Here is a 26,081-nt window from a genome sequence, read left to right on the forward strand (position 1 = left end):
TGCCAGAAAGCTCCAGGTCACAGAATGTTACAGTGTGGAATCCAGCCATTGGATCAACCCCACTGTCCATATTTGCAGTCCTCTTCATTCAATTCAACTATAATGTGGACCACTTCTTGTCCAATTCCACCACCACAACAAAGGTGAGCCCGCCTCAAGCCTTTATCTGGTTAGTCTAGAATTTAGTCTTGGGATAGAATGAGGTACTCCCAAGTTATTCAACAGATAACATTAACATTTTGCTTAGTCATGTCTTAGAAAAAGATATTCAACAAGGATTCTCTAGCATTTAACTATATAATCCCATCCCCAGTTTATCTGCATATGGAAAGTCTTAGGACATCTGCTAATCTGAAGAGCACAACCCCACTATGAGTCAACCTCTTAGTCCTATATGTGTCCAGGGAGTCACATCAATATAACTAGAGGCCAGGAGGAAGCAATGTCAAGGGAGGTGTGGCTTGAGTCTGCTATACCCTCCTCACTTCCATTAGGCCTAAAGGACAGTTTTATTGTCTTTTGGGAGGAAGTAACTAGGTAAGTAACCTGTTATGGGGGAGGCATATGGGGAAGGGGAAGAGGAAGAAATAAGATTTATATAGAACCTACTATGTGTCAGGCACTGTGCTTTACAAATATTATCTCATCTGATCCTCATAATGATCCTGTGAGAGAGGTGGAAAAATCCTGGTAGATATTGATCCTTATCAGAAAAGTCAAATAATCAATTAATTAGAATTAATTATCTAACTCATCCTTGGTACTGTATTAAATTCTAGGAATGCTAGAATAAAAGTGAAAACAACCCTAATATCCCATATGTAGTGCTTACTAATTCTTTGAATATGCACAAGATACTTACCTTTCTGAGTCGCTTTTTCTCATCTATAAATTGGGGATAAACATATCTGTCATATGCTGCCTTACAGTATAGTGAGGTTTAGAGGAGATAATGTATGTAAAATGCTTTGCAAACCTTAAATTTACATAAAATGTTCATTTTTAGTTAAAGCACTGAGCTATTGATCACATGAATATATGACTTGAATGCATTCCTAAACTCCATCTGTTAGAGTTCCTAGTTTTCTTCAAAATTAAATTCAAATACCACTTCCAACATGAAGCTTTATCCTGACCTCTCTACCTGTTAATGTCTCACCTTCTAAAGTTGTCCTTGTATTTTCTTTGTATACTTATTGACTATTAGGTCAACCTATCATTTGCATGATCAAAATAATGACACCTAGAATTTGTGATCCATAATACTGTAGAGTCCCATTTCCAGGAAGTCAAGAGCCTATAGGATAGGTGTGTGTTCTATCATCAGTCATTAGTAGGTACACATACCTATCCTGAGTCTTGGCTTTTTTTTTTGTAATCTCTCAAATGAAGATAATACAAGAACTTGCTGGGATTTTGAGAGAACTCATCAGAAATGTCTGCAGTGAAAGAAGCATTATTTGGGAGAGTTACCAAAAAAAAAAAGGTTGTCTTTTATTTAGTGAAAAAGGATCCCTTTAAAAAGGTCCTCAATTCATCTCGGAGACTCAAAATGGCTAGAAATAAGGAAGTAAGATATCATTGCACTGACTTTGAACAAGTCTCGACTTCCTGGAAACAGGAACTCTACAGTATTTTTTTGAGAAGTAGTGTAAAACTGAATCTGACATCACTACCTAGTAGTGCCTGTAGCTAGCAAGTGGTTAGTTGACGGGTTACAGAGGAAATGCTCTCTGACTGATAAGACAACCCGGCTGAGTATGGTGCTCTCAGTTATTTTATTTTTGATTCTGTTTTGGGGGAAATACTTTTTTTTTTTCCTCAAGCAATAACAATTATTTTCTTTTCAGAAGGACGCATGCTGTTTCATTAGGATACAATTGATACAAGATATAACCATGTTTTTTGTGGCTTAAACTCTTGACATTTGGCTTTGCGTTTCTGGAATCTGATGTCTTTTGTCACAGGTATGGCTTGGCTCTTCATGATTTCTTGTTTATATTTTATTTTAGAAGAATTTTTCTAAGGTGGCCATAAGTAATACTGAAAGAAAAGAGTGCAATGAGTATCAATGTAGGCTTGGTAACTTGGAAACAGAGATGCCAAAGCTTCTTTAGACAACATGGAGATGTAACTTGAGTGACCACATGTTTTCTTTTTGAAAAAAAATCATATTAAAAAGGAAAATAGTATCTTTTTCAATTTTTACCTCTTGCTCAAGGCTCTTGGAAAAGCAAAACTTATTTTTAAAAAAGAAATAAAGGCTCTGAACTTTTTCCAACACATCAGATTTTAGGTTTTATTACGATTTAAAAAATGAGAAAATAAAGATTTTTTAAAAAACATCTACAATATTTTCAACATCCTGCTTTGGCAAAGCTATACAGAACAGCTTTGGTAGCATGTAGCCACTCCCTGTCTCAGCCCACAAATTTGCTTCTCAAATTTTGATGACTGCTCTCAGCATTTTACTGAATTACAAATTTATATGTCAGTGTTGTTGATTCCTATGACTAAAAAGTTTTCACATCCAGGTTTTAGTCTCACAGGAGAGCCATGGATGGACTTAGGTACTCATTTTTCTGCCTTGGCAACCAAGGGGCCAACACCCTTCCTGGGTGTATTGGTGGATTTTAGATGTCAGGCTTGAAAAAATGAGGAGACATTGAGCCTTAAGAAGGCACAAAACTAATTTTCCACAGCAATATTTTATACCACTTTGGCTAACTGTATTTTCAGAAATAGTTTTAATTTAATCACCTGATTTACTTTGAGATCCTAACTCATTGAAGGACTGCGTGATGGATGTTTCATCAGCATTTTCAGTTCTAATGTTCTGCTGGTCACAAAGATGGTGGGAAACGTCTGGGTTTTAGGGCTTTTTTTTTAATTTGCTTAATACTAACTTTACAAAGTGACTGTAAGTAGTTAATATGAAATTGGTATTTTGGGGAACCTCCTAATAAAGTAAATGGAGAGAAGTATTTGTATTCTCCTATTCTGTTTTCATTTTGCAATCTTTCTGTACTCTCCACTGTTCTCATTTCTTCCAGAAAAGCAGGCCAGCAGCTACCTCCTGAGCTTATTCCATTGTCAGTTTCTAGTTTGGCTAACACAAGAGAGTACATGAGGAGGGGAGTCTAGGATGGAGTTTTTCTTCCAATAATAAATTTTGTTGTTCTCTGTGTTTGATCAGCGGTGTCTCTAGGCTTAAAATATCCCCTTATCAACTTGCTGTCTCTATCAACCAGGGAGTCTTTCTGAGTAGTAAAAAATAGGACAGTAATGGTTTGATTTCTAAGGTACTTTCAATGAAAGAGAAAAAATAGTTATATTTTTGCTCTCCCTAAATCAGAGCACATTTTCATTTCTATAAACTTCATGCTTAAAGTCGTTCTGCCTTGTAAACAATCGCTTTATTATAATAAACAAAATTTCATTTTAAAAAGATTTTATATGGAAATAGGTTTAATTTTTAGAGAATCTTTTTTAATAACATTATAATATTATTAATGGTAGGCAACAATGTTTGATATATTTTAGATTATTGAAAATCAGGAACTTAGTCCTTTTGCCTTTTGCAAGGTCTAGCAAAGAGCCTTGCTTATACCAAATCAAATATTTGTTGAAGGAATAAATGAATAATTAGTGAAATATATGTATGTAAGGTTATGTGATATGTGTACAATGCATACAAATATATATATATATATCACACAACATATCTCTATATTTGTATGTTTATAAATTGGAATGAATGAAATATACTGTTACCATCAATATAAAGCACCGTCAATATTATGCGGTATTTTGATGATCTAAGTGCAGAGTTTCACTAATAAACTCATTATAGAGTACTTCCTATAAAAAGCACTGATGACATAGGAAGTGAATGCATTTTGTTAAAACTGATAAGTAATTGGAGAAATACATAAAGGGGGGAAATTTGGCTTATGAAAATTTTCATAAGCCAATAGCTCAAGGATAAGGAATCTTCATGCTGGAATGCTATGAGTGAAATGTGTATTTTTCATTTAAACATCATTTCCATTGTTGAAACTGATCAGTAGTTGGAGTAGATAAAGAAGGGGGAACATTTGGAAAATAATGAGTTTATGGGTACAGATTGCCATATAAGGGAAAATGTTTTATTTTTCTTAAGAGGAGAGAGTAAGGAGTTTGTCCAATTACTGAAAGTGTGGTAGAAGGTAGCAAGTGAAGAAAAATTTGTAACTTTCAGAAAGTGCTGCAATGTACTTGCTGCAGACCAATCTCTGTCAGTGTATTTCAATCTATTGTATGGCTGTAGATTAGCCACCATATGAGGTCCACTCAGAAGTTTCAATTCAATCTGGAAGGATTTTCCCCTCGAGAATAATTTTTGATTTTGTATAGAAAGCTAATAGGAAAATTGCAGTTGCTTTACAGAATGCTTTAAGTTAGCTTTGCTAACATGAGTAATTCTTTAAAGTGAGTGATATATCTACTTAGATAATTTTAAAGATCAATTATACTTTTCATCTAACATATATTTTTCAGAGCAATTATTTTTCAAAGACATTCCTGTTTCAATAGCCATCTTGCTCTGTATACATATTTTGTGGTCAAAATATATCTTTATATTGACATGAACACTTCATCTCTACACTTTATAAGACACAGAGGAGGGGATTATGCTCTTAAGTTATCGTGGGAAACATCATATTTGAAACTACCTTTGTTCCTTCCTTCCACCAGTCAACATGCATTTATTAAGCACATTAGTCAGTCCTTCCTACAAGGAATTTTTCTCCTTTCCCAACCTTTCTGACCTTCTCATCATCCTTTTTTCCCTTCTTCACATGGTTTGCTACTCTAAGTGTGATTTTGATGCCATGAAAACTGAAGTTCTGAAAAGTTCCGAGATTTTCACATGTGTCGATGTGATATAGTAGCACACACTCTTTGGGAGGATGACTCGATGTTTAGTCTCCGTATGTAAAAGAACAGGCAATAGTTCAAAATGAAATGGAGGTATTTTTGATTGCAAACATAAGAAGGTAGATCACAAAATCTGCATTAATGTTGGCCTAATGGGCATGAAAAAAGTGATTTCTCTCTGGTTCAGGGCAAGCCTCAGAAAATATTTAAGGCCATGTCTTTTGCATACACATGGGTTTCTCTGAATTTCTGTTTCTCTCCCTGGAGAAGAAAGTATATGGTCAGTTGTAAAATTTTTGAGCGACTTGTTGGAAAGAATCAAGTTCTGAGAGTGGAGTTAGAAATAGGAATTCTTTGAAACGTGCAAATGGAGACAAGGTCCATTTGTATGCAACATATTTTTTTTTTTTCCCTCTACAGGAGAATGAAGGATATGCTTGTTGTGTAGTGGATTAAACCATTTTTTCATACTAAGGTAATTTCATAGACTAATCTTTAATAGGGTTCTAGAGCTAGAAGGAAACATTAGAGATAACTTTGCCCAATTCCTTCCTACTATATATTTGGACTTAGCATATAAATGTTCAGAATTTTGGTCAATTCAGTTGCATTGAAGATACTTGCAAGGGAAGGTGATAGAATATGGTGAAAGGCACTGCATTCATTTCTAATTGTAGCTTCCTCTTGGAACAAACATTTGCCTTGTTAGTTTGCCTTGGGAAGCAGCTATGGCTTCTTGTCCTGATGGGCTTTTATCAGGCTTTTCTCATCCTTGGCTTACTTGTAGCATTTGACATGGTGGCCATTCCTTTTTTCAAAAATCATTAGCCTAGCTTTTAAGATTTTCCATAGTATCACCTCAAACTACCTTTCCAATCATATCTTCCACAGCCCTCCTATATAAAAAACCCTTCATTTCCCCTGAACATGTCATGAACATTCCTGTATCTACACCTTAGCTCTCACCCTTCTTCTTGTCTAAGAATCCTCTTTTTTTATAATTTCTGAGTCTTGCCTATCCTACCATTAAGGACCAGCTCAAATTCAAACTCTTCTCTATAACTATTCTCAACACTCTTACTCACAAGAAAACCTCTGGCATTTTATGAACTCATCATCTATGCTCCTCATTTGTCGTGTATTTTTAGTTATCTTTTTGTATCATTGATATCATCTCTTTCACCACAAAGCAAGTTTCTTGAGGACAAGGATCTTATATTTCTTCATATACCCCAGAGAACCTAGAAAACACCTTATTTTATTAGTGGACCAAATTCAATTACAGAATTTAAAAGAGAAACTTTGTGGGGGAAAATGAGGTAGAGGTTAATCATCCCTTTCCCCTTCCCTCCATTTGTTTAATCATGCCCCAAATTCAAGGTTCAGATCAAGTCATCTATGAAGAGCAAGTCTTCCCTGACATTACTGATAGCCCTCAAGCAAAGCCAGGGTAGGGGCATAGGCCAGACTGGATGGTCTCTTAGGTTCCTTCCAATTCCAACATTTTGTAATTCTCTTGTCTCAGCACACAGAGGTCTTCTTCCAAAACCTGGTTGTTTATTTTATTCATTTTTTAATGATCATATAGTACCTTGTATGATAATCTGTCTTTTATGTATATGCCATGTCTCCTTCTATAGTAAAATTATATATAACAAATGCTTATTAATTGATTGATCCTCAGCAAGATTGCAAACTCCTTAGGTCTGGGACTATATCATGTACCTCATATTCCCAAATTCAAGGAGAATACCTTATGTATAAGAAATGCTCCATGAATGTTTGTTGAAAAGAGGGGCATAAGATGAAAAGATGAGTATAGAGGAGAAGAGAGAAAGGAATGAAGAAAGACACATGAAGGAGAAGGGTTTAATGAAAAGGAATGAGGTTGGGAGTAATTGAAAATATACAAATACGATACTTTTTTTTTTTTACTAGAACTGTAATTTCACTGATGTAGAGAACTCCCTTGACTAATATAGAATGGAAACTGCTCTGTAATTATTCTTTGAAAAATATAGGTACCTAGATGACACAGGGGATAGAGTGCTGGACTTGGACTGAGGAAGACCTGAGTTTAAACCAGTTTCAGAAACTTAATATCTGTGTGACCCTGGGTAAAAATGAAAACAAAACAATCAAAAAAACAAACAAAACCCTGCCTGCCTCAATTTCTTTATCTGTAAAATGGTGACAATAACAATAGCACCTAACTCCCAGAGTCATTGTGAGCATAAGATGAGATAATAGGTATAATGTGCTTAGCAAACCTTAAGGCACTATATAAATTCTATCTATTAGTCTTATTTAAAGAGTTTCCTGTGGTGACAAAAGGTTATAACTTACCACGGTCACAGAATCATTACATGTTGGAGACAGCACTTGGACCCAGGTTTTCTTGACTGTTGGGAAAGTTCTTTATCCACTATACTAAGTTGCCTCTAAGCAAGATGTTGCTCCCAAAATCCCCAGATCTTTCAGATTTCACTCATTTTTTTTTCTTCTTTCCCCTTCCTGTTCTTCTCTTTATTACCTCTCTTTCCCATCTGGGAAAATCCTTTTGTTAACTGGCAGTTCATGTTATTAGTTACCGACTTAATGTTTCCTTGGCATTGTGAATTAGAATTCATTCAATTCATTTTGCTGTTAAGATGCCCAGACCATCTAAATAGTGCTAATGTTTATGTCATTTTCTAGTTGAATAAGAGAGGAAGATATGTGCCCAGCAGGAGCAGACAAGGAGTTGCATGCTCCTGTACATTTTGTATGACCCATTTTAAGGAGTACAAGCCACAGGCAGAAGGGTCTGAAAGACAGTTTTCTCAATGGATGATTCAGTAAGGAATCACATACTTATCTGATAGAAGGTAGAGATTGGAAATTGATACAGTCATAGTTTAGCATTTGAAAGTCCATTATAAGTCATCTAGTCTAATGCTTTCATTTTGCAGGGTGAGAAAAACTGAGGCTTAGCAATGGGAGGGGGACTACTTTGCTTAGCGTGGGCACAAAGTCACATTTTTAACTGATTATTTAAAAGAAAGGCAACAGTAGCATGTGCAGCCTTGTACTGTTAGTTATGGCTATATTCTCTTGTGGAGAAACAACAAAAAAAACAAACAAAAAATCCCCAGGTCCTTAACACTAGCGAGTCGACATGTCAACTCATGAAATTAGTCACAGAGGAACCCAGCCAGAGTGTATAGTTGATTTTAGTCTGCTCTCATTACAGCTACAGTCAGCACTTTAAAAAAGGGGGAAAACAGTGGAACATTTGCCGTTACTCTAATTTTAAAATTAAACAAGAGAAAGAAGAACTCACAGTTGTAACATTTGAAATAATTTATTATTAATCATCTTAATTATAATTCAATTTACAATTAAATATTTGTTATTAATTATGAGGATAAGAAAAGGAAGATTATTTTATTTTTTGTCATTGTGGTACAGTGCAAAGAGCACTGAACCTGGATAAGAGCTGAATGTGGTTTCATGGACCCTGAATTCAAATCTTACCTCTGCTACTTACTCTCTATGTAATGTGGGCAAGTCATTTCATTTCTATGAGTCAGTCTCCTCCTTTGTAAAATGAGGGGGTTAAAGTAGATGCTCTCTAATGTCCCTCTTAGCTCTAGATCTGTGATCCTGAATTTGAAATATCAATAAAAACTTGAAGCTCAACTCAACTTTAGACACACAAATTGTCATCACTCCACTGAACCTTAAATGATAACTGATTTTTGCCTGTTTTCTACCAAAAGGAATTGGTAGCAAAAGACATTCAACATGTCTGAACATACTGAATCCTACATTCTTCCCTCACGTGCTGTTTCCTTGACCTTACACCATACAATTCCCCTACAGACATGAGCTGAACAGGTTTGATGATATACACTGTTTGCTTGTATTTCTACTGATTTACTCTACTAGAAAATCCAATCAAAGCTCTTCTTTGGATGTTATGCCATGGATATCATCTTGGCAGAGTAAAAAAAACCAAAACCAAAATGAAACAATCCAAGGTATCCTTAGGGAATTTTCATCACAGGGGAAGTTCTAGCTGCAGGTGCAAGGAGCTAAAACATCTGTGTCTGAAACAAATAAGAATATGGCTTATGTTTGCAACTGATAAGACTCTCAAAAGGCAACATCAGCATCTTTTTCAAAGATCTCAAAACCTCAAGTGAAGGTCTAACATCAAATCTATTCAATGCCTCATACTGACAGTGTTTAAGCTTCTTTCCAAAACTGAGACATAACAGCCTATAGTGAAAAATAAAATTAAAAAAAAAAACCCTTGACATGACTTTTGCAGGGCTCTTTGGTGAGATAAAGATTGAATTCTATCCTGGTCATCAACTGCCTCTTTAAGGTACCTATAGATTTGCAAAACAGGCTCAGTAATGCATCTAGAATGGATGACCCTTTCTTCTCTTTCCTTTCCCTTGTTCCTCTCTGTGTGACTCTGTCTCTGTCTCTGTCTCTTCCTTCTTCTTGTTTCTCCTCCCTCAAAGAAACCTGGACTTACAGCTGAGAGACTCTGATAACTATTTTTCTTCACTTTGCCACTAACTAGCTATTTGATCTTTGGATAAATAATTTCTAAGATTCATTATAGCTTTATTGTTTCCTGATTTTATAATACTACTTTTAGTTTAATCTCAGAAGATGAACTTTTAAAGGGATAAATATAAAGTCTTTTGGGGGTTACTAAAACAAATTCCATAAGTAACAGGGAAGGAATAGCTAGATAGTAGTTCATTGGACAAACATCTGGGTTATGGAATTGTCTATAAACCCTTGAATCAACAGGGTAATTTGGAAGCCAAAAATGTGATATTATACAGAATTAAAACTGAACAGCTGGGTACGAGGCCTATGTTAACATGTACTGGTGGTATGACCCTGAGAAAGTCATTTCACCTCTCTTTGTCCTAGATATCTCTCTAAGACCTGTAACTTCCAGAGTGGTTGTACATTTGCATTGGTGGAAGAGAGACTCTTTGCCAGAAATTCCCTTTAGATAAAATCATAGTCTCAGACAAAAATAATGATAATTATATTTATTCAAATGTATGTGGCCCTTTAAGGTTTACAAAAGGTTTTCCTTACAATAGCCCTTGAGGTAGTCAGTGTAAATAATACCATCTTCATTTTATAGAAGTAGGTGTCTCTGTAAGGTTATTGTTACCTGTGTATGGTCATGCATAGAGCAAGGCAGTTGTTGTTGTAGTTGTTTGTCCTTAGTTCCTGAAGAGGACCATGACATCAAGAGTTGATGTCATGACTTTCAGTGAATTGGATTTAAGTGAAGGAGGATTGTGCCAGGTCACTGACCTCACTCTCTTCTCCAGAGCTATTTAGGTCCAGTGGCGAGATGACTGGACATGGCCCTGGATGTTTAAGGCAATTGGGGTTAAGTGACTGACCTAGGGTCACACAATGACAGAGGTGAGATTTGAACTTAGGTCCTCCCAGCTTCAGGGCCAATGCTTCATCCACTATACCATCTAGCTGCTCCAAGCAGGGGCAGTATTAAAACTTAGGTGTCCTGACTCCAGGTCCAGAGATCTATCCATGAAACCATATTGCTCATCAAATACCACAGTGCTCTCATTTAAGAGAAATATAGTTCTCAGGACAAGGCAGGATCAATTAGTCCCAATGCTCTTTGCCCTCTCAGAACTCATCTAGAATGCTCAGTTCCAGGATCCATATTTAGGAAGGACATGACCTCACACACTTGACACTTGCTAGCTGTGTGACCCTGGGCAAGTCACTTAACCCTCATTGCTCCACCAAAAAAAAAAAAGAAAACAAAATAAAAGAAAGAAAGAAACTAGGGATCCTGGGCAGCTAGGTGGTACAGTAGATAGTGCACCAGCCCCGGATTCAGGAGGACCTGAATTCAAATCTGGCCTCTGACACAAGTCACCCCCTCATTGCCCCACAAAAAAAGAAACTAGGGATCCTTATGATGGAGAAGAGGTGTCTTTAGGGGGAGGGAAGGGGAATGAGAGCTATCTTCAGATATTTTAAAAACTTGATTGTTTGGCTCCAAAAGATACAACCACAGAGCAAAGTGACAAATTTATATTTTATGAAAGAAAAACATTTACATGGTTGAACTCAGGAAGTAGTGAAATTCCCCCTTACCAAAGGTTTTGGGTGAAGACTGTTTAGCCACTTGCTGGGTGCATCTCAGAATAGATTCTTGTTCAGGGATGGATTGGATGATAATCTTTTTCTTCCTCAGTTTCTATATCTATGTTGTTGTGCAGTTGTTTCAGTCATGTCTGATTCTTTGTGGCTTCATTTGGGGTTTTCTTGGAGGAGATATTGGAATGGTTTGCCATTTCTTTCTCCAGCTCATTTTACAGATGAAGAAACTGAGGCAAACAGGATTGAGCGACTTCCCCAGGGTTACACAGTAAGTGTCTGAGGCCAGATGTGAACTCAGGAAAATGAGTCTTCTTAACTCCAGGCTTGGCTCTCTACCCACTACATCCCCTAGCTGCTCTTCCTTTTCCATAAAATGGGTTTAAGAATAGCACCTACTTCATAGGATTATTTTGAGGACAACTGAGATAATGTACATAAGGTGCTTACGCAAACTTTATAGCACTGTATTAGCCATTATCATCATCATTTTTATGACCTTTAAGCTCTGAATTTCTGAGCTTCTATGATTCTATAGACTGGATTGTATAGGACCATAAATGGCAGACCAGGAGTCAATAAGACAAATCAATAAGTTGATCTTTGTATAAGGATGAAAACAGAGTAACATCATTAATTCTGGCATTTTGGGAATCTGCACTCATGCCTAAACTAACAGATTCAGACAAAGAAAGAAGTATTTTAAAATGTTCTTTATGGACCTCTGTTTTCATTCTTGGTTTCTACTGATATTTTGTTTTGTTTTTGAGCAGCTATAGATGCTTTAGCTCCAAATGTTTATCCTCTGTAGTTAGGTAGTGATAGAATCATTTTCCCCCTTCTGCTCACTTCTATTCACACAACATGCTTCCACTGCTTAATCCCCCTATGTTGGTGCATCCTCAGCTGACTTGGTTACTTGGGTTTCTAATGCATGTACTATGGAAGGACATCTCTTGCAATCCTCTTGTTCATGATCTCACACAAACTTTAGGGAATATTGTGTTTGGGCTGGTTCAATGTCTTGTTCTTTTTTGCAAGGAGGTGAGTGGAAAGCTGTGTCAATAATTGTCCTTTGAACTACTCTTTCCTGTTTTGAAATCGATGTAAAATGGTAACTGTACCACACTTCCTTGCAACTTCAATAGGTCTCTCCCCTGCATGCACTCTAGCCACTCAATCTTTCTTAACAACAGGCTTAAGCCAGTCTAAAGCAAGATATCCTAATTCTCTTCTCACTGTGTGGTTTGTTTGAATATCTTGGTAAAAACACTGTTTCCATTCAGTGCCTCCCATTTTGGTCTTCTGGCATTGCTAGCTTGGTAGAAATGATCCAGAGGGCAAAGTCCCACTTAGGCTTCCTTTTACATCAAAGTGCCACAATATTCCAGTGTTGCTAAGACATTTGTAAGTAGAGATAGAATTATGCCTTTGGGAATTCTACTTTCTATTTTTTCATTCATCATCCATTTCACTTTTCTCTCATAGAGGATGATATGACCACCTTCTCCACACTGCAGGTGGGAACCACAAGGCTACAATTTCTCTATTGGACTCTGCTGTTCTCTTGGCCTCCTCGGCTTCTAAATTCTCCTAGTCTCTGATTTTGAGACATGGAGAAGTGGATTACTGAGTGCCACCATGGGATCATTAGGTCATCCTAGACTAGCATCATTTTGAATTTTTGACAGAGCCACTAGGCAAGTAGGATCAGAGAACCACAATGGGCATATTATACTTGAATTTTAGCATTTGACATTTTGACCAAGTCTCTCATCATAGCTTCATATAGAGAGACAGTCTCAGACTCAGGAAGACCTGAGCTCAAGTATTGCTTCTCTCATATACTGACTTGTGACCCTAGGCTAGCCACTTGGCTTCCCAGTGCTCCAGGAAATCCTCTATGACTCAATTAAAAAAAAAGATACCTACCTACATTGGTAGAATGAGTTACTGCACCTGGGTGTTCCTTATGCTAGTGACGTTTGCAGTTCCAGTGCCCATCCCTGTCCTTGTATGTCTTTGGTGTGTTTGCACAACAGTCACTTATAATCACAATGGACACCTAGCATAGTCCCATGTCCACAGTAGGCATTATATGAGTAGTTGTAGTCTGGTCATTGATAACAAATTAATGTGACAGATTTCCCAGACAATGTATTGAATAAAATCCACTGCAGACAGAATTTGTTAAGCATCTACTCTGTGTAAGGTGCTGAATGTGCAAAGGTAAAAAGAAAGATAGCATATAAGATCATAGAACTGGAGAAGGACTAAAACTGGGAATTCTAAAGGAGTCTAGCAGGCATCCATTCTAAACTATACATTAAAGGACTCTCTAATATAAACACATTAATTAAGTAGTCATCTCACTTCTACCCGAAGCCCTCCAAGGAGGAAGAACACACTGCCTCTCTGGGGACCACATGCCACTTTGAGACAGCTCTAATTATTGGGAGTATTTTTGATGACATCAAGTCTGTTATGGCTTCTTTCCAACTCCACCTGTGGTTCTTAGTTTGGGACCCAAAGGAGTCAATCAGAACAAACCTAACGACCCATCATCCTCCATTTGAGAGACCTTCAGAAGCTACTGGAATGCTGCTATTCTACCTCCCCACCATCCCCTGAGTCTTCTTTTCTCTAAACTAAATATTTCACTGGATTCTCAAATGCAATGATCAAGGTCCTCCACCAATCTGTATCCAGAGGAGAGTTCCTCTGGACACTTTCCTACTTACTGATATCCTTCAAAAATCGTGGTACTCAGAAATGAACACTATACTGCAGGCAAAGGGTGCTGTGGGTGGAGTGTGTGGGGGGTGGAGTGCTGTGACATGATAATCTCCCTTCTGAAAGTTATGTCTCTCAATGCTATGCAAGATTATGTTAGATTGTTTTTAGTTGTCACAATGACATTACTGATTGTCACTGAGCTTGAAGTCCACTGTAACACCCAAATCTTATTTTGAATAATTATTGCATAACCATGCCTTCCCCAACTTTATTTTTGGTGTTTTTTTGTACCTGGGTGTAAGACTTGACATTTTTCCTGATTGATTTTCATCTTACATTGTGCTCAGTTCTCTAGACTTTTAGAAATTGACTCTTTCGTACAGTGTTAAAAGAAAATAAAAACTCCACACATACCCAATGTTGATGAAATTACAGGTCCATATATGTTCATATAGAGATACATATATGTATGTATTTATAGGTATAAACATATATTGCCAGGTTTAGAGCCAGCAATGGATAGAGAGCTTGCCTTGGAGGCAGGAAGACCTCAGTTTAAATACCAATATTGGGTAAAATACAACTTCTCAGTTTCCCAGTGTTCTAGACAATCTAAGACACAACTATCTAGCTGTCTGTCTATCTGCCTTTCTTTCTGTCTCTGTCCATCCATCTGTCCACCTACCTACCTATGTACCTATGCAGCTATCTATCGTCTATCTATCTATATCATCTATCATCTCTCTCTATCCATCCATCCATCCATCCATCCATCCATCCATCCATCCATCCATCCATCCATCATCTTTTCTTCTTTTCTTTCCTTCCTTTCATCCTTCCTTCCATCCATCTATCTATTCATCCATCTTTTTGTCTGTCTGTCTGTCATGTATTTATGTGTATATATCAGTAATAGTACAGGGCCAGGGACTAGATCTGTGATTTCATTGGTGTAGTGGGAACTCTCAGAAAAGGAAACTTCCTTTACCTATACAGTTCAAGACCATCTGCACTATACTCTTCCACCCTCCTTTGGAACAAGATATTATTATTATTATTATTTTTGGTGGGGCAATGAGGGTTAAGTGACTTGTCCAGGGTCACACAGCTAGTAAGTGTCAAGTGTATGAGGTCGGATTTGAATTCAGGTCCTCCTGAATCCAGGGCCAGTGCTTTCTCCACTGCACCACCTAGCTGCCCTCTGCAACAAGGTATTATTGAGAGAAGACAGTACAAGCAGAGGGATCAAGAGCTAGTCAACCCAGAAGAAAGCTGAGGGAAAGAAGAGGACGTGATTCTTTTTATTCATCTGGACTCCTGATTTAATGAGTTATGGGACCTAGAAGTATGAAAACTATAGCCACAGAGGTAGATTGACAAATCATTAGGAACTTTTAGTCTTAAAGGAGGATATAGTAGCTTGCCCTTGGTCACCTAGCTAGTTTGCATTAGAGGCAAGACTTAAAACTAGATCTTCTTAATTCCAAAGCCAGTACACCATCATTCTATACCTTGTTGCTTTTCATTATCATTCTTTATTTTTAATTTTTAAATTTTATTTTTGTGGGGCAATGAGGGTTAAATGACTTGCCCAGGGTCACACAGCTAGTAATTGTCAAGTGTCTGAGGCTGGATTTGAACTCAGGTGCTTCTGAATTCAGGGCCAGTGCTTTATCCACTGCACCACCTAGTTGCCCCCGTTATCATTCTTCTTTAACCTTCCCCCCTCCAACTTCACATTCCCTCCATCTACCCCATAATAAATTGACCCAACTTCATTTGTGGCATAGATTTGGACAATATACTTTTTGTGAACTCTAAATCAAACTAAATTTATTCAAAGCAAAGTATGAAAGAGAAAATTACTAAGTTCACAAAGGAATTCTTGTGCTTTGGGGTAAGTGAAACAATGATGCTTTAAAAAAAATAAATTGTTTTTGAGATGATACAAAATGAAAACCTGCAATAGTTACCCAAATAATCTAGATTTTATTCTGGCTAAGTAGGGAGGGAAACTTGACCTTTATTAATCACTTTGATCATGGAAAACACACAGGCTTTGATTTGATTCTCAGAAATATAGCTGCCAGATATTTTTCCTAAACTATTCAAGTGAACTTTTTGAGTATTTATATGAAAGTAAACTTCAATCTGTCTGTTAACCACTGCAAAGACCATGTTGCACACAATGAATGGTTTAATCATCCAGTGAATCAGATAATTGTAGGCTGCTAATCTAGATTCTAAATTCAGTCGAAACCTTTACTTCTCCCCAAGTCATAAAACATAATGATGATGGTTTTATATTTTAAGAAAGCAGAAAGGAGGAAGACTAAGATAAGAGGAGGTAAAGGATGGGAAGAACAGAAGACAAATCACTTTATCCTTTTGTGCCTCAATTTTCATATTAGTAAAATGAGGGATTTGAATTAGATGAAGTCTTCCAGGTGTAAATCAATGATCTTAAATTTCTAAGGACAGAGAAGAGATGAAAAAAATAATGTCAGTTTACACTAAGTAACACAAATACTGATTCAAGGAAACCGTCAGCCTATAAAGGCAAAGGGGAATGGAGAAGTTAAAAAAATTAATGTCTATTTGTTGTAATTTATTGTACTGGTAGAAATATAGGTCATTTTAAAGCATAAACTCAAAATGGTACCCTTTAAAATGAAAAAGAAATATGTATATTTGCAAAAGTAATTCTTTAAAATTACTACATACAATTATTTACAGTGAATTTAGATATATTGTTTATTCTTTACATGTTAGGCCTAATAATGTTAAAATATATTTATACAAAAACTTGTTATTATTTCATAAGCTTTATGTACATATAAAACTACTTCTGCTACTGCTGGTGCTACTGTATTAACTAGGTATTGGAAATTCAAGGGCAAAACAAAATGAGGAATTATAATCTATCCTTTCTCAGTTCTACCCTGAACAAACCTAAATTTGTAGACTTATTGATGCTGACTAAATAATAAATGAAAATATTTGTAATAGTAGCAATAATGATAAGAATTCACTTTTATATAGATTTTTTTTCCCATGTTGACCCACGCTTCTCTCACCAACCTCAGCTTATGTCTGAACTTAAGACTCAACTCATCAATCTCTCTCCTCTCCCTCCTCCCTTTATCCTCCAATCTGTTGTCAAAGCCTTAAGATTTTTCCTTTGTAATGTCTTCAGCATATGCTACCTCCTCTCCTCTGACTGCCACTACCCTGTGTACTCCACTCCAGCCTTTTCTCAGCTATGAAAGTGATCTTCCTGTAAAGGTATGGCGCCTTCTTAATAAACTTCAGTGGCTCCCTATCTCCTCCAGGATCAAAAATAAAATTCTTTGGTATTCAAGGTCCTACACAACTAGCCTATTACCCTCCAGTACTGTTGAACCTTATACCCCATCCCACCTTTACCATCACTCATACTCTGTGCTCTAGAGACATAGGATTTCTTGCTACTCCTTGAATCAAAACATTCCATTTCCCAATTCTTAGCATGCTCACTAGCTATCCTCCAGGTATGGACTACTGTCCCTCCTCATCTTTGCCCCCCACCTCTTCAGCTTCCTTCAAATACCAGCTAAAATTCCACCTTTCCCTATCCTCTTGTTATTATAAGGTCTTTCTTCTGTTGATATTTTCAAATTCTCATTCTCTCTTTCTCCCTTTCTCCTCTCTCTCCTGCTCTCTCTCTCTCTCTCTCTCTCTCTCTCTCTCTCTCTCTCTCTCTCTGCCTCTCTCTCTCTCTCTCTCTCTCTGCCTTCCTCTCTCTGTCTCTGTCTCTCTCCATCATTCATGTAAGTTTGTTTGCATGTAGTCTTCTGCATTAGATTGTGAGCTTCTTGAAGGCAGGGATTATCTTTTGCCTTTCTTTGTATCTCCAACATTTATTATATTGCCTGGCACACAATGACAGAAGCTATTTTTTAGAGGATCACACTTCACTCATATTCATCTTCCATTACCTAGCCTTGCTTCAATCTTCTGTACATTTATTTTTAGTCAATTGAATCCTAACTATCCTTCCTTTGAACTCTTTGAAATCTGTTTTCCCCAAATCTAGGGTTCATAACAGATTATCCGTTCCTTTTCTATAATAAACTCTACAATGAAAAGCTGGATTATCTTCAAGGTTCCTTTAATTTCTATCCTCGTGACCAATTTCTCTATGTTAGATAAAACTAGAACCAGAATATAAATTCTCCTTGTTGTTTTTTCACCTTTATATTGGTTAAATAGTCACAGAAATAAGCAAAGTTATAATTAACAGCTCAGTTTTTGGCAGGGAGTGCTATAGAAGAAGTCTGTTTGATCAGTTTCCTATGACTGCCATATCTCGTAACTAGGTTGTGTGGTGAATAGAGAGCTGGACCTGGAGTCAGGGAGATCTGAGGTGAAGTCCTATCTCAGATATTTTCTACCTGTTAGACCCTAAGCAGGTCATTTGACTGCTGGTTGCCTCAGTTTCCTCATCTGTAAAATGTAGATAATAATATATTTTACATCCCCAGTGTATTGTAATGATAAAATGAGACGGTATTCATAAAGCATTTTGTAAACCTTAAAGTGCTACATAAATGCCTGCTGTTATAAAGTACCACATAAATTAGCTATTATAATGCCTCTAGGCTTGTGACTTGCTTTCCAAACTTCTCATCTATTTCCTCTTTTTGTCCTGATGGCCTGTAGTATATACCAATCACACACACACACACACACACACACACACACACATACACGCAAATTCTCTTTTTCTTTTAAGGATGTTTCCTCCATTCATTTCTGGGTTTTCTTACATGAATATATCTTGCTAATATACAATGTTACCCTGTTTCCTTTTTAGCCATCCTGTATCTTTGGAATACAATATATCCCCCAAGAGCTACAACCCAATCACAGATTTTATTCTAACAATTCTCAGTGGTACCTTTGAGATCAAATTTGCTCCTTTGTATTGCAGCTTCTTGAGCATCTAGGTAGCCCAGTAGATAGAGCATCAGGCCTGGAGTCAGGAAAACTCATCTTCCTGAGTTCAAATCTGGTCTCAGGCACTTACTAAATGTATGAACCTGGACAAGTCACTTAACCTTGTTTCCCTCAGTTTCCTCATCGGTAAAATGAGCTGGAGAAAGAAATGGCAAACCACTCCAGAATTTTTACCAGGAAAATCCCAAATTGGCTCAGGGAGAGTCTGACACAAATTGGAGATTCTAGTTCCCATTGCTTGTTGTCTAAACCAGGTTTTCTTAAAATTTTCCCACTTTTGACACTTTTTGCCCCCCCACCCAAATTCTTTGTATGATCCTGAGTATATAACCTTTTACCATTGCCTAATGTTTCATGACTCCATATGGGGTCACAACCCACCATTAAGAAGAGGGCACAAACTATAGGCATCTGCATATAGACAACTGAGGCTGTGGGTTTTATTACTGCTTCTTTAATGGCATCTTCCTCAAAACATATGGTATTCTTCTCTTCAGGAAGAATCTAAAATCAATTTTAAAAGTTCTGTGTAACACTCGTCCATTCTCTATCATCCAGACAAGGACTTGTCCCCCTTCCTCCACCTCAGAAGCTTTAAAAAAACCCAAACAAATGGAAGCCTTTCTTCTTCTCCATTTAGGAACCGTCTATCCTCTCTAAAAACCTGGAAGTCGGAGGGGTATTCTTTTAGTTCTTTACCTTTTCCCCCAGAGAGATCACTCTACCTTTGGAGTGCAGATATCAGTGTTAGAAATACCATCATCACACACTTTATGGAAACCATTGCATGACTTCTATTCTTCATGATGGTTGACATTTTTAGTTTTATTCCTTAGAACTGCATGGGGATATCTACATACACCTGGTTAAAACTTTTCACAGATAATTGTTGTTTTTTTAAGTTAAAATTTTTAACCAAGAACTTAACCCACCCACCAGTTTATATTGCCAATTTGCTTCACTCTTTGTTCCACTTGTCTTTTTTATGGACTTTATCTTGCCAGCTATTTTCTTTTCCTTTATGAATTAACCAGTTCATCTCTAATGCTCCTTTTATCCTCTTTAATTTTCCTTAAGTCTTTTGTCTCCTCCTTAATTCTCCATGAGCCTATATTCCAGAAGTAGAATATCAACTGCTATCTCAGCCTGGAGATTTTTTTCCTTCAAATTTTCAATTCCTTTCAGGGTTTTTTCCCCCCAAATTTCTCTTCCCCAAACTTAACCTCTTTGCTAGTCCAAACTCTTTCAAGTCACCTAAATTATTTCCTTCTCCTTATTTAGTTTATATCTATGTCACTTCTCTCAGTTCTCCTCCTATAACCTTCTCCTACAGAAGCCAGGAATAAACTTTACTAATTATATTCATAATCACATGCCACCTGGATTTGGAGTATACAGGGATAAGGTGTGAATAATTCAAATCTGCCAATAATCCAAATATTATTTACATTTAGCTTTGGAACATGTCTTTGTGCTTATGTAGTATATTAATGGAGATGAGCATGCTAGGTTTTCTGGGAATTTACTTCTAACCCAACAATGAAACCATAGTGTGATCATATTAATTCAGGAGGAAACAATTCCATCCTTTCCTTGCTACTCAGACTGTAGCTAAGTGAAAATTTAAATAGTTATGTAAAGAACTCTCTGCTCTAGAGGCTTCCTTGTTGGGCCACAATCTGTGGGTCAAGTTAAAAAAAGAGTGAAAAATGCATTAACTTACTGTGAAACAAGTAAATATGCAAGTAGGTACTTTATAAATTAAAAAGCAATATTTGCTGAGGGTAAAATGCAAATTACATACTAATCAAAAAGAGTGTAGGAAAGAAAAAAACCCCACAAAACCAAAAATTGGATAAATAACTATTTTCCAACTCTGATGGCTTTATAGAAATGAGTGGGAAGCACTTACTTGTGGTTTTAAAGATGAAACCTAGACCTTCCAAAATCTTCCCCTATGTTAGAAAATGGGAAATCATGGCATTTGTAGATAGGGTACCCACACAGGAATTATCCAATGTTAACAGGCAGAAGAGTAAATGAACCTGAGTCTACCCAGGGGGCCAGAAGAAACCAAGAACATCACAAGGTGAAAGAGGATGGCTTTCTCTGTCTGGGTTATGGGAGCAGGTTGAAAGAGTTTTCCCAAGAACTTATTTTCCTTCTGAGGATAGGAAAAAATGTCACATTGAACACAGCTTGGAGGCATGGATAAAATAATTGGTTGGGAATGGATAGTGGGATCAAAGGGAGGCTCCACTTGGCAATCCCAGAAGTGGAAAGCTAGCAATATGGGGAGGACTTCAAAGGCAGTGAAATAAGAACAATAAAAATACCTGGAGTTGTGAAAATGGGAAAGCTATCATGTTGGTGTTTTTAGACAGCACTAGAACAACCAAACTCTTTGCACATACATAGAAGAAAGTCTCCCTAATTGACCAGTTTGTAAGAAGAGAAAAATATGGCCATATTTCGAAGGAGTCCATGGTAACTTTGGGGACTTGCCTTAAAGGTGGACATAGTCTTATACTCAATCTGTACAAAGTAAAATTTTAGGTATGTTACCTTTTGATTTTTATTTGAAAACACATATGATACTTGAAAGCTACTTACTCGAGCTAAAGAGTTAACTTGTGAGATATTTGTATTAGTCTGAAAATTAAAATGCAGGAAAATACTTTTTTTAGTGAATACAAAACTATTTTCCTATTTTTTACTGTAAATAATACCAACATATAGTTATAAGGGAAAGAAGGTACTGGGAAATCAACTTTAGAGTGAAACTTCAAATCAAGCAGTAGGGCATAAGATCTCAACTCTCAAGTCTTATAAGTTGGGGTATAGAAAGGAAGCTAATTGTCCATATATCTCTTGCAAGATATTAAGCAGTGTGGGGTGGTGGATCGATAGTTGGCCTTGGAATCAGAAAGACAAGTCCATATGCTAGACACATATTGTGTCCATCATTCTGAGCAAGTCATTTAATATCTCTGTGCTCTAGGCAAATCTTGAAAACCACAAAAGAGTAGATCTCAATTAACTGAGGAAGTTCTTCCCTGGGAGCACTCATTCACCAATAAAGTCACAATCTGGTCAAAATAATGATGATTATGATAATATCTCCAATTTGTACAGAGCTTTAAGTTTTACAAAGGGATTCTATCACAACTGCCCTAGGAGGGAAGGAATGAGTATAAGTATTAACCCTATTTTACAGTTAAGGATATGTAGCCTTGGAAAAATAAAGAGACTTGGCCATGATCACCAAATGTTAGAAGTAGAAGTTGAATTTGTCTTCTGACCCACAATTCAGTTCTTTTTTTTTTAAGTGGGAGAAATGATATATATATATTTTACTAAAGAAAATTTATAGGTGGGGATATTGCAGGAAAAGAATGATTCTGATATTTGTATGCCAATTCAACTCAACAGGCAATTAACAAGTCCCTGTTTTTTACTGGATTCTGTATTCTATGGAGATTCAGAGACAAAAAGAAAAATTGCCTTCACCTTTAAAGAGATTACACACGCTTAATTAAATATTTACATATAGAAAATAGAGATTTTACTCTTAGAAAAGATTTTAGTAGAAGCCAGGTATAAATCAAGCAAACAAATCTTTTATTTTGTTTTTTCTTTCCCATCCATTCTTTCAGAAGTACCAGTTGAACCAGATACTATATATTTCCTTTCACTATAAACTGACATTTAATAGGCTAAGTTGCACATCTGGAAGTGATAGGTATGGAAATATTGCCATTTTTACTTCCCTTAAAATTCCTTCTCAAAGATAAACATGTTTGTTTTAAAAATTCTATGTAGTTCTTATGTCATTTTTCAGCTGGGCATGTTAATATATTTCATTGAGTCAATGCACTAAATATAAGATTAATTCTATATTAAAAAGATCTCAAGAGGCTATTGGCACTTCCAATGTTTTTATGAATGTTTTTAATGGATTTAAGATATTTCAAAACAATGTTAAAATAGACAAAGTTTAACAATTGTGAGATCCCTAGGATCTTTTATGGCAAAAAATGTAAAATGATAGCAGTTTCCTTAATTTTACAAAATTGTGTCATTTACTAAAAGCAAAATACCACATATATGTTATACATATGTTTATATATATGCATATACCTATATATGTTTTAACTACTATATGAGAGTGATCAGTGGAATTAAGTCATTTAGGCAGTGGGAACAATGGGGACCATATGATCATGTTGTAACCATAGAATATCTTCACAGTAAATATTCTACTCCAATAGCTAGATACTGATGTGTTTATATAACTTTTAAATCTTATCAGTGGAGATTAAATTTGATTTCTAGTTAACACAGCATATACATTAGATGTGAAAATCTTGAAGATAAAACATTGATCAATTTTAATTTTCTTTGTAATGCAGAAATATGTTTAGAATTTATTATGCAGGCAGAAATAGTTTGGAGGCTGGCTAATGTCCTAGTAGAGTAAGAAGGTGAGAGGATTGCAGGTAAAGGCCTTGTCCTGGAGTGTAGGGGAAAGAGCACTGAGTTAGAATTCAATTAAATTCACAGACATTTGTTAACCCCACCCTACCTCTCCCTATGAGAAAGGTGCTAGGGAGACTTAAAACAAAACAGTCCCCAACTTAGAGGAACTTAATTGTACTGAGGGAGATATATGTTTATAAATACATGGTTCAATGAATGAATGGAATTCTAATATATATATATCACTTAATGTCTGCCAGGCACTGTGCTAAGAATGTTACAATTATCTTATTTGCTCCTAACACCCCTGGGAGGGGTGTGATGTTATTATCCCCATTTTTGCAGATAAGGAAACTGAGGTTAAGTGATTTGCCCAGGATCATACAGCTAGTGATTATGTGATGCTGGATTGAATTCAGTTCTTCTTGACTCCAAGCCTGGCACTCTATCTATCACACCACATATTGATATGTTTCTTGATTTTTGTTTTTAATGTTGGTGAGGGGGAGAGGGACAGTGTTACAAGAACTCCTGAGGGCAACAGAAAAAAAGCCTGAGCTGAACCTTGAAAGGGAACTGGACCTTCCAAAGGGCGACAATTAGCAAGAATAGGGCTACGGGAGAGAGGGTGTTATATATCGTTAACAACAATTCAGTTTGACTGCAGTATAAGAACGTGGAATAGAATGCAATCTGAGTAAATTATCTGGAAAGACAGGCTGGAGACAGATTGGGAAATGCTTTAAATGCCAAGCTGAGTAGTTTGTATTCTGTCCTAGAGTCCATAAGGTGCCACTGGAATATCTCAACTGGAGTGTGATGTGTATGCTAAGACTTCTACTTTAGGATTATTGTTTTGGCAGTTACCTGGAGAATGAATCAGAAGGGGGAGAGAATGGAAGCAGGGAGACATATCAGGAGAGGATTATAAAGTCTGAGAAGTGAAGGTGGAAGACTTTGGTTAAAATCCCAAATCTGCCATTTCCTACTTTGGTAATGATGGAGAAAGCACTTAGTCTCTCAATTTCTTCACCTGCAAAAAGAATGGGTGAATGTAGATGGTCTCTGAGGTCCCTTCCAGCTAGAAATGTTATGTGTATGTGTTTTCCCCTCTTCAGTGATGCTTTGGCATCATACAGACAAAGTCACAATGTTCTAGAACATCTCTTACCAAAGGATTGTAGAGGTTTAGTCACATCCCCCAAAAATCCAGTGGACAGATAAAACTTTCTTTCACCTTATAATGCTGCAAAAAAGGGCATTTTTGAAGCTATGCCTTAGAAGGTAACCTTTGTCTTCCTTTTCTATTAAGGTTTCCAAGTGTGTCAACACATCACTGAAAAGTGAACAACTCAGGAAGGCTACTCTATGCAGTTTTCCCAAAGCCAAAGGAGAGGACGGAATGATGACTAGTAAACTAGCAGCAATAAGGGATGCTTTGAAAAAGGCATAGAGTAAAAAGAATTCATGTTTAGACAGAATTTTATAAATTGCTTTACTTACAACTACTCTGTGGAGTAAGTATTGCAAGTATTTTTTTTATACCCATTTTGTGGAGGAGGAACTGGAGGCTTTGAGAGGCATAGATTAGGGATATGGTAGAAAAGTGCTAGTGTTGAATTCATCAGTGTTATTCTTGCCTATAAGTTTAGACTTAGACATTTAATGGCTGTCCTTACCATGGGTAAGCCAGTTAGTACTTGGAGTCATAATTTTCTAAACTGTAAAATGGGGATAATTCAATTCAACAAACTGTGCTTGGTTCTGGGGATAGCCTCCATTTTAAAAATGAAATATTACCAGTCTTGAGGGGGCTTAATATACTAGTAAGTAAATATGTAATATGTACCAAATAATAAAAAGTAATATCAGCAGGAAGAGAACATTAATGCATAAGGGACCAGGAGAAATAAACACTTGGTATTTATTTCATGAGACAATTATGAGGATTCAATCAGAAAATGCATATAAAGGATGAAATAATCATACAGCTTATAAGTTTAGGAAGTATGACTCACTCCAGCCAGGTCAGTTGTCTCTAGGTACAGGGTTCTTTCCTCCCTTCTGTCTGTCTGTCTGTCTGCTTATGTATCTATCTATCTATAATCTATCTATCCTATTTATCTATCACATTGTTTGCTTGTCCATCCTTCCATCCATCCACCCATCCATTCATCTCTTTATCACTCACCTATCATCTTTTTCTTTACTCAAGTTTATTGTTTGTTTGTTTTTGCAGGGCAATGAGGGTTGTGACTTGCCCAGGGTCACACAGCTAGTAAGTGTCAAGTGTCCGAGGTTGGATTTGAACTCAGGTCTTTCTGAAACCAGGGCTGGTGCTTTATCCACTGTGCCACCTAGCTGCCCCTTTACTCAATTTTATATTATTTTTCAATGAACAAACATCTATTTTTCCTTCCAACCTTTTCTCACCATTTGAGAGAGAGAGAGAGAGAGAGAGAGAGAGAGAGAGAGGAAGGAAAGAAGGAAGGAAGGGATAAAAAAAGAAAGGAAGGAAGGAGGAGAGAAGGAAGAAAGGAAAAAACCTTTTTAACAAATATTCATAGTCAAGCAAAAGAAATTTCCACACTGGTGGTTTCCAAAACAATAAATGTCTCAATTTGCACCTGGAATCCATTACTGCCCTCTTAGTTGGTGGGTAGCATGCTTCACCATTATTTTTCTGAAACCAAGGCTGGTTATTGCACTGATCACATTTCTTATGACTTCCAAAGTTGTTTGTTTTTATACTGTTGCTATTGTATATTTTTTCTAGTTCTCCTGTTTTG

General features: G+C 36.7%; 1 protein-coding gene across 3 annotated transcripts in view; it reads left to right on the plus strand.

Moving 5' to 3' along the window:
• Nucleotides 1-1,857: 1,857 nt before the first annotated feature.
• The window catches only part of PTPRC (protein tyrosine phosphatase receptor type C), a 134,164-nt gene continuing 109,940 nt past the window's right edge, over nucleotides 1,858-26,081 (plus strand). The window contains exon 1 of one of the 3 annotated variants that reach the window (XM_043963518.1): nucleotides 1,858-1,967. In XM_043963518.1, the coding sequence (XP_043819453.1) occupies nucleotides 1,952-1,967 (16 nt within the window). In that variant the 5' untranslated portion in view covers nucleotides 1,858-1,951. The remainder of the gene's footprint in view (nucleotides 1,968-26,081) is intronic. The other 2 variants (XM_043963517.1, XM_043963516.1) reach the window with 2 other exon arrangements.

This window comes from Dromiciops gliroides, chromosome 4, assembly GCF_019393635.1.
Source record: "Dromiciops gliroides isolate mDroGli1 chromosome 4, mDroGli1.pri, whole genome shotgun sequence".
Taxonomy (NCBI): Eukaryota; Metazoa; Chordata; class Mammalia; order Microbiotheria; family Microbiotheriidae; genus Dromiciops; species Dromiciops gliroides.